Source organism: Branchiostoma lanceolatum, chromosome 2 (assembly GCF_035083965.1).
Source record: "Branchiostoma lanceolatum isolate klBraLanc5 chromosome 2, klBraLanc5.hap2, whole genome shotgun sequence".
NCBI lineage: Eukaryota > Metazoa > Chordata > Leptocardii > Amphioxiformes > Branchiostomatidae > Branchiostoma > Branchiostoma lanceolatum.
Window position 1 is genome coordinate 11723771 of NC_089723.1, and position 9274 is coordinate 11733044.

At 39.0% G+C, this 9274-nt stretch overlaps 1 protein-coding gene across 2 annotated transcripts in view; it reads left to right on the forward strand.

Annotated features, from left to right (window-relative positions):
- Positions 1-6922, forward strand: part of LOC136427456 (phosphatase and actin regulator 1-like) — a 116533-nt gene extending 109611 nt beyond the window's left edge. For both annotated transcript variants that reach the window (XM_066416321.1, XM_066416322.1), the window contains 3 exons: positions 107-168; positions 678-815; positions 1433-6922. In XM_066416321.1, coding sequence (XP_066272418.1) covers positions 107-168; positions 678-815; positions 1433-1525 — 293 coding nt within the window. In that variant the 3' untranslated portion in view covers positions 1526-6922. The remainder of the gene's footprint in view (positions 1-106; positions 169-677; positions 816-1432) is intronic.
- Positions 6923-9274: the final 2352 nt, after the last annotated feature.

Here is a 9274-nt window from a genome sequence, read left to right on the forward strand (position 1 = left end):
ACCATTATGACCGGGGGGTGGTGGTTTTTGTCAGTAATGTTAGGTGTAACAGATGAATGTTATTAGTGTGGTGGTGTTGTGATGTCTTCTTTAATCTGACCCACAGTTAAGAATGAAGAGGAAGCTCGTCAGGAAATGCAGGAAAAGAAGCGAACTCTCACCAGGAAGGTATTAAACACTGTTCTACAATGAACTTGCTAGTACTTAACCTCATGACTCATATACCGTAGAGGCTCAAGTCTTAACCCTTGTCCTGCGGCTCCCAACATGTTGGGAAGCACATGCACACTCCCAGTGCTGGGCCCAACATACATGTATGTTGTGTAGTCTCTATTTTCAGAAAACTTGCGTAGCACCCGCCCATATACTTAGGGGTCTACCCAGGTTAGCCGGCACGACCTCACAAGAGGAGTCACCGTGCTATCATGCAATGAGTGCATTAATTATGCTAATGACATGGATAGATTGTTCTCTATGACTGGCTTTTGCCTATAACGCTTTGACATGTGTACATGATCCAAAGTGGACGATACATATAACTGGTACTTGAGTAGTGGACGATCTATGTTCACTCCACTGTTTTTCAATACTGAAGGTCCATGGGAAGGTCAGCATGTTTGTGTTTAGAACATTTCCTCTGCCTTGATACCTCTTTAATGGTAGCTTTTTTTCCAAAGTTGAGTTTCCGGCCAACGGTTGAGGAGCTTCGCCAAAGGGCAATCCTGACATTTAATGATTACGTGGAAGTGGCTGAGGCCCAAGACTATGACAGAAGAGCAGACAAACCCTGGACTAGACTAACTCCAAAAGACAAGGTAGGTTCACAGGCCTGAGTGGGAAGTTGGGCAATGGCATGTAGTAAGCTTTGAAAGAGTTCCATTTTGGAAGGGAGTATGATGTGTGATACTTAACAGAAAGTCTTTTTAAAGAATTGAAGAATCTAAAGGACAACTTGTATCCCTAATCCGAAGTACATAGTACTACACAAATGGCAAGCTTGTTTTTTCTATGTTGAAGAAAATTTATCTTCCAGAAAGAAAACAATTCTGTGTGCAAGAATAAGAAAAAGTCAGTGAGGACATTAATTCTCTTAGAATATTTTTCTCAGACCAAGTTGTTTTTTCTCACACTTATAAGTGACTAGAAACCTACAGATAAATTATATTGTAGTTATAATTCTTCTGTGATACTATTTGCATGTACATTGTATGTAGCAAATCCTTTTCTGATCAGGCTGGGTGTTTAATTTGTACCAGTTTGTTTGTTTACATATTGTATTCATGATCAGCATTTATTGCATTGACACACAGAAAAGAGTATTTGGGAAATTCTTATTTTTAGAATTTTATTTCCCCTTATTTGTTTTATTTTTAGTTATTGCAATAGATGAGAAAGTTTCAGGAAGATTGAAGGGTTGTCATATTTATTCCAGGCTGATATTAGGAAAGAGCTTAACGACTTCAAAAGCTCAGAGATGGAGGTACATGAAGAGAGCAAGCACCTGACCCGCTTCCATAGACCATGACCTCTGACCTTTGATCTCTTAACACACACCCGCAGTACAATTAGTGACAGATACAAATTTTTGATATGTGCATATGACAGGTCTGTGCTAGGTAAACTTGTAATGTTTAAGTCTTGCATGAAGGATATTTACAATGTTTACACATCTACACATCTACTTGCATTCCCAAACTATTGTCTTGTGCACATGATAATGAAGACAGTACATGTAATAAAATGAGTCTTTGCATTTGAACAGGGAAGGGTAAACATTGACTCCAAAGTTAAGTTTTAGGTACTTCTGGATCCGTTGATGAAGGTTAGACATCCAGGTAGTAAGATACGCCAAAAATAGTTACTCAAGCAACTGGATAAAACTTTGAAACAGTCAGACATTTCAGACAGCATCCGCTGTCTTTCGTCAGTGACTGACGAAAGACAGTGGATGCTGTCTAAAACGTCTGTTTCCAAATATTATCCAGTTGCTTGAGTAACTATTTTTTGCGTACTTCTGGATCCTTTTATTCTACCATTGAGATTCAATGAGAATACATTGTATAAACATATAGATGCTTCATGTACTATGTATTTGTTGGCCTGGTACATGTATATTATAATTAGTCCAGATATGGTTCCAAATGTGGTGTAGAATGACAATGTGCATTGTCTATTTTATGGATGTGGATTTCACTACATGTACGTCAGCTCGAGAATTTAGCTATTAGGCTAATTTCTGTGGGATTTCTGCCCTTTCGTACTTGTAAAAGTTGTACATATGGCCAATCCTGCTTCCCTTAAATATGACAACATATCTTACTGGAGTATCCTGTCAAGTATAAGCAGTGTAGTTACAATGTTCTTCTGTTTGTATTAGACTTAATCTTGATCATGAATTAACATTCTTTCAGGCAAGAACTGAAATTGGCCAGACTTCAACTCTTTCATCCTCAAATACTGGCCCTGCACTGGCATTCTACTAGCACCCTGAAAAATCGCCATGTTACAGATTTTTCCAAACTGGTTTGAAGCCGTTCATATTATACAGAAGGAAAATGGGCAACATTGCCATAGGATGTAGCCATAAGATTTAACGACAAACACATGTCAGGCTAAATTTGGTTCCCCCAAGCTATGGACATTGATGTAATAGTAACTAATGAATATACAACATGTATGTTTTCATGTCAATTATGAAAAATGCACAGTTACTGTTGTAAAAAAAAAGGCAGATACATGTACATGTGCACTTGGTGTAGCAAAGAGCTTCCTTGGATCTTGCAGGCTGGAGAAATAGTTTGTAGACCTGAACCTTCATTTTTAGTGATAGACTTTTCCAACAGCACCATGTTGTTACTTGGGTATATAGGTAGATTACAATGTGTACAGACGCAACCAATTCATGATATTTTGTAGTCCATCCACATTATATATCATGAGGTTGTTGCATTCAATTTTCATCCTAGGAAAGGTTAAGTAGGAATTGTGCAGAACTATGTGAAAATCCTTTACATTCTTGAAGAAGTTGCTGTGAAATTCACACTTGCAACAGGCATGACAGGTGATGTGCTTTTTTCCCCAAAGCATACTTCCACAGAATTGACATAATGCTTCCACTGACTTGGCAAACTTTGTATCATTCGGGGTCCATCTCACAAGTATACACTTTGCAAATCATTCTCAGTTGTTTGATTTGCATAGCCAATCCAATCCAAGCTATTTTAAGTATGCTGGTACAAGTATGGAAATCAGATTTGATGTATATTAAGTCAAACCACTCTCTGCAACAATATACATGCAGACACATTTTTGTGCTAGTAGTAGACAGTAGGAGTATGGGCAGTCTTCTTAGGACTTACATGTACAGACGAATCAGAAAACAAACTGTAACAAAGAGGTTAACAGCATGTTTGTAGTTGGAAATAGTTATGTTATCCTCCTGCTGACAAATATACATCTATACTGCAATATCAACCCCACTGTTTGAAACAGATTGGACTGGTGCAGAAATGTACTCAGGAGCTACCATCTGCTCACTTAGATGTTGCAGTAGATTTTATTCTCTGTGACTAATGTAAATGTAATGGAAGAGCTACGGAATAGCTTGAATCAATGGAAGATGGTCTAAACAGTGGCAAGAATTTTTGTATAAGCTATGGCAACAACTTGACTGCTACAAATGGAAATATTTAGGTTTTAGCCCTACTTCAATTGATACAATCTCAAGGTTAACATTTTCGGCTCTGGTGTTCGGCTGGTGTTCTACGTGGTCAGCTAGTGTTTGCTGGTGTTCAGGAGTGAGTCAGCAGTATAATTAGAACCTTAACCACACCAGAACCACTGCTGACCTGCTCCCAACTAGTTTCCAACCTACCCATGACTCACCCCAAGGCCGTAGACAAATCTCTGGTAACTCATTCCCAACCAAAGTGACTACTACCAGATCATGGGCGAATCACCCCTGACCTTCACACGACCAAAAACAAAAGGAACCCTTAAAGCCTTATTGAAGCTAACTGTGACCGAATTCGATCTCTCAGTGGTGGAACAACATAGAAAAAGGGATGATTTTGATTAAAAACAAAAATGACCACTCTTTTGAAAGTCGCTGAATGTGTCCATTTCAATTCGTGAGGGGGGTTAGCAATCGGTTGGGTATTAGTCAAGAGAACCTCTTCAGCTTGAGGTTAGGATGGTTGGAAGTAGGTTAGAAAGCAATTGGGGCTCAGTCGGGAGTAAGTCGTTTACTGGTTGGGGGATGGTTGGGACATATTCGGCGCTAAAAGATATATAGGCGTGGCCTAAAACTGGGCAAACGGCTCCCAAACTACCGCTGACCTTAGTTGGCTAGTAGTCGGGAGCCATGTTCGGCTATATGTAACCAGTGGGCTTAACCTTCTGGTCAGTGACAAACTAATCTTGACTAAGTCCCTTAAACTTGTACTAAGTTTATTAAAATTAAGTTAAAATTTATTAAGCTTTCTTCTTGTACTTCAATACTTTAGTACTGTTGATTCAAGAAAATTTTGAAATTTGTAACCTTTAAATTGAATTGTTATTACTATAATGTTAAGAATTCAGGCATGTTAATTCAGCAAGTTACTGCAATCAGATGATATTGTGTTATGCCGTAGGTATAAATTTGCAGGGTTGTGAATATCTCTGTTGTGTTTTTCCTGAAGCTCACATTTCAAAAAGTATTATGTACAAACGTAATCGTGTGGCAACAATTACTGCACCCATTTCTGTCAGACATGAAATGTCATTGGCGATGTATTGACATGTAACTTGTTGAAACAGCCAGTACTAGAGGAATAGTTGAATCATAGTTATGTCAGACAACTTTTTAAGAAAACTGTTAGGGTTGTTAGGCAAAAAATGATGGGCATCAGGGAACTTTCCCTGTATTCATTTCTGTTTTTATCCTTGGTAAACAGAAAGACCCTGTAGTTTTTCTATTCCACCACAAACCTGCACTTGCCCACCATATATGAATAAGTCATGAGATATATTCAGACTCTGAATGTAAATGATGCTGACGACCTTTGATGTGACAGTGAGTTTGATAGAATATTCAGAATATTGAAGTTGTCCTTGTCCTGTCTCCTATCATGCCTGATTTAGCTACTGACCTTCCCTATCAATAGTACAGCTCCATAGAACATATTGTTTGTATCCATTTGAAAGGAAAGTCATGGGATTACTGCTGTTGTGAATGTTGTGTGGGTCACAGGTTCTTATATATCTATGTTGGCTCTTATGCAGGTCACAAGCAACTTTTCTGTATACACATATTAGCTCCCAGCATGTTTAACTTTAACTAACCACTTCTAACAAGGAATTTCACCATGCAATGACAGTGAAGGTTGGCAAGATTGTTTTAACATGTATTGAAGGAGAGAAACAGCAGAATAAACATTATGTATGCACATGAAGAAGGACTGAGCAATCGTGTTCAGTGAATGAAACATTAGTCAATGACAATGGTAGCTTAACCAATCAATGAGAACCTAGTTTGTCCCTGATGAAACTCTGAATCAAGGAATGTGGAGTGGGGATATATCACGTCATAGCAAACATGAATAATTAGGTAATCTTTGACCCCACATCTGTGGTGTAAATAGGGAAAGCAAATACTATAAATGTATGATTTTTGATATGACTCAAGTAACCAACCCTGTACAGGAATTGTCATGTATCCAAGGTTTGTACAAAATGCTGTGTAAGTCAGGTCAACATTAACATAAACTTCACTTTTTCGTCTTTACCCAGGCAGGCTGAGTCAGGTCATCGTTTCACATATTTTAACATTTATAGTTGTATTTGTACTAAGACATGTTAAAGCATTATGCCTTCATGTACCTTCTAATGTTGCTTTCAGGTATAACGTTACATGTTTTACATAGGCAGAGTATCAACGAATAGGGTGACCCAGAAAAAAGGATATGCAACTTAAAAGGGTTAAAGTTACAGACTACACTGTATAGTGGAACATATCACAATGATATTTACTTTTCCATAAAGTAAGACTAATATGCTTTCTATCAATACCCCGATGACATACATCCAGTTATTAATCACAGGGCATCATTTGTTTAGCGTGTCAGCCACAGCTCGCCTGGCCATAGCAGGGTCATGGAGCAAGATGGTCACCTTTAACACATGGTTGACCAGTTGTGTTTGGGCTTATACAGTTATTTGAAACAAATATCTGTGGTAAATGATTGGAGGAATGTTACTAGGTACATGTACATGTATCAATAGAAATATCAGAAAGCATATTGTCTCTAGTTACTATTATAATAATAATGTGTTTCATGAGTTTGTAATGATACCGTTAAATATTGGGTTTTTTTCTGGGTCACCCCGTATAGTAGCCATGAGATTGATGAAATGTTACTAATACTTTATGGGATACCAGCAAGTGTCAGGTATGGACCTGACTTGTCGATCCTACTGGTGACACATTGACAAACACAGCTATCTGCAACACTTCAACCTGAAAAACAACTATATCAAACAATAGGTACATTATAAATCCATTTTATAACAAAAGCATCACCTTGCTTGATAAACCAATTTTATAACTTTTCCACGATTTGAGATGCAAGCTTCTATTTGAGACCTAACAAATCTGGATTTTGAAAGTTAAATGAAATACTCTTTGCTTATGATATTTTTATTTTGATGAAATAGTTCTGCCCAGTTGTGATATGTTTTGGATGACAAGGAACAGGTTGTGGAAGGTTAGTAGGAGTGCCTTATACTTGTAGGTCATCGACAAGGAGTTTGTTCCTGAAGTAAGAAGGTGGTGCTTGTAAGTTTGAAATTTTCGTTTGCCAGATGTTTTGAACTATTCTATCACAATGGTTTTGTACATTATCATTATGAAAGTAGCAATTAAAGATTTTACTAATGTGTACACTGTTTGTCTGAGGTGTATTATTGTGTGTGGTGTAGTACAAATGACATTATACCTTGTACGGAAGTAGATAATAGATATTCGGCATATAGATAGCATATACATGTACATGTAAGTTGCTTCCAATTTCAGGCCTTTATAAAACGCATGAGTATATAGTAACCCCATATAAACACGCCAAGGTGGGATGCTTTTGTTCCAAGAACCTGGTCTTTAATGGATGAAGACCCATATTACGTTGATGAACGTTAGACATCCAGGTAAACAATACTAATATACAGTTTAAACTCTACTACTGGATAAATCATGGAGATTATTTCCGGACATGTCGGGTAATATCCATCACCCTTCTTTATCGTCACTAGAATGCTGACGTGACTTCTAGTGACGCTGAAGAAGGGTGATGGATGTCACCCGAAACGTCCGGAAATAATCTCCGTGATTTATCCAGTAGTAGAGTTTAAATTGTTTGTTAGTATTGAAGACCCATATTGTACATATTTGCCCAACTGAGATAAGCACAGATCACAACAAATACAAAAACCTTTCCAATGATTTTTTTAAAAACACTACATGGTTTAGATACGGTTCAATGAAATGCAAACCAAGGACACCAACATGGCACTCAGCACCTGCCTGCTTCATTGATACTAGCTATGGTGTCATTAAGAACAAGTGCTTTTCAAAAAAGCTGGCGTTTTGTCTACGTTTATGAGTGTGAATTGTCTTTTCCCTTTTCGTGAAGTAAAATCTGCCAGAGAAAGTCACTCAAGGGCTGTTGAGTCTATAAGAAAAAATGTCATTTTGGGAAAGGAGTACTGTTTTAATAGAGAAAGGCAGATTGGGGAAAGCAATTTTGAAGTTACGGCACTTAACTTGGCTTCTTATTTCGACCTGAAAGGTTTTTGGAAAGTAGCAATGAAAGATCCTCATGACAAAATACAGAAAAATCCCTGTACGTATCCGTCAGGATCTGTGGCATTTCCGCACAGTGTACGGCCCCGTATCCGTCGAAAATCCCTATTTTCGGATCTTCGGTTCCGGATAACATTTCTCCTTAGTCAGACCTGTTACGGATTCGTTGTTGTATCCGCCTGTACCCGCCATTTTCTTTTAACCAAATACAAAAAAATCCCTGTGCGTGTCCGTCAGGATCTGTGGCATTTCCGTACAGTGTACGGCTCCGTCGACGTCGAAAAACCTTATTTTCGGATTCCTTCGGATCTTCGGTTCGGGATCACGGTTCGCCTTAGTCGGATCTGTTACGGATTCGTTGTTGTATCCGCCAAAAATACAGAAAATCCCTGTACGTATTTGCCAGGATCCGAGGCCATTTCGTGCAGTGGAGCTTAATAGTATATTTTACACCCGAATTCCCAGAATTGCACAGGAATTTCTGCAATCCTTCCGCCCAAACTCTGTGGACGCCCGCCTGTTATTCTATACCTCGTTAGCACGGTCTGGCATCCCGGCCCGCAGGTCGATGACAAATGACCTACTTACGATTTCGTACTGGTGGGAGTGCATCGGGGAGTTATCGAGACACCGAATCTAGTATTCTAGCTTTGAAAAGGGTTTTTAACCTACCCCAGTTGATCTATTATCACAAGAACGTGCTGAACATCATGCGCTCCCACCAAAAAACATCTGTGGACACCAAAACTTGAAGAGATCCAAGCATATATAGAATGGCAAAGTTTTTTAACGGAACGATAAAGAACTTGGTTACCACTTGGGCAGTATGCACTAAACGCTTTACGTGGAGGGGTGCGGTGTCGGAAAAACAACAGTAGCTCCTCGAAAACACAACCTACAGAGCTAGAATAACAACCAAAGATCATAGGAGCCCCAGCAAACCGAATTTCTAAAGTTCTGGCCTAGATTCTCACTCCACCTATCCGTAAATGGCTGAGAAAGGATACTACACCGGGAGTGTGCACCGGCCTTTCGAATTCTGATTGGAACTCCTCGAGTTATTGTGCCTTTCTATATCTGCTTGGCAGACGCCTTTCTGATTTCTAAGTGCGTTTTGAACAAATATTATGCCAGAACTAAGAATGCTACGTTGATAGTCTCCTTACAGTGAAGTAAGATGAACCCAGACACCTTCGCTATGGCAATGATTTTTAATTGCCACACTTATTGACCGTGTTTACACCGCCGTGGACGTAGCTTTAACCAACTACAGTAGAATCCGCTTAACTGCACCACCCATTTGTCAGCGGTTTTGGTGCAATTATCCGGCTGGTGCAATTATGCGAAATGCCCAGCTGGACCGCACCATCATGGGCGGGAGTGTGTATTGTCAGTCAGAAACACTAGCACAAAGAAAACAGACGAAATTATTCAGTT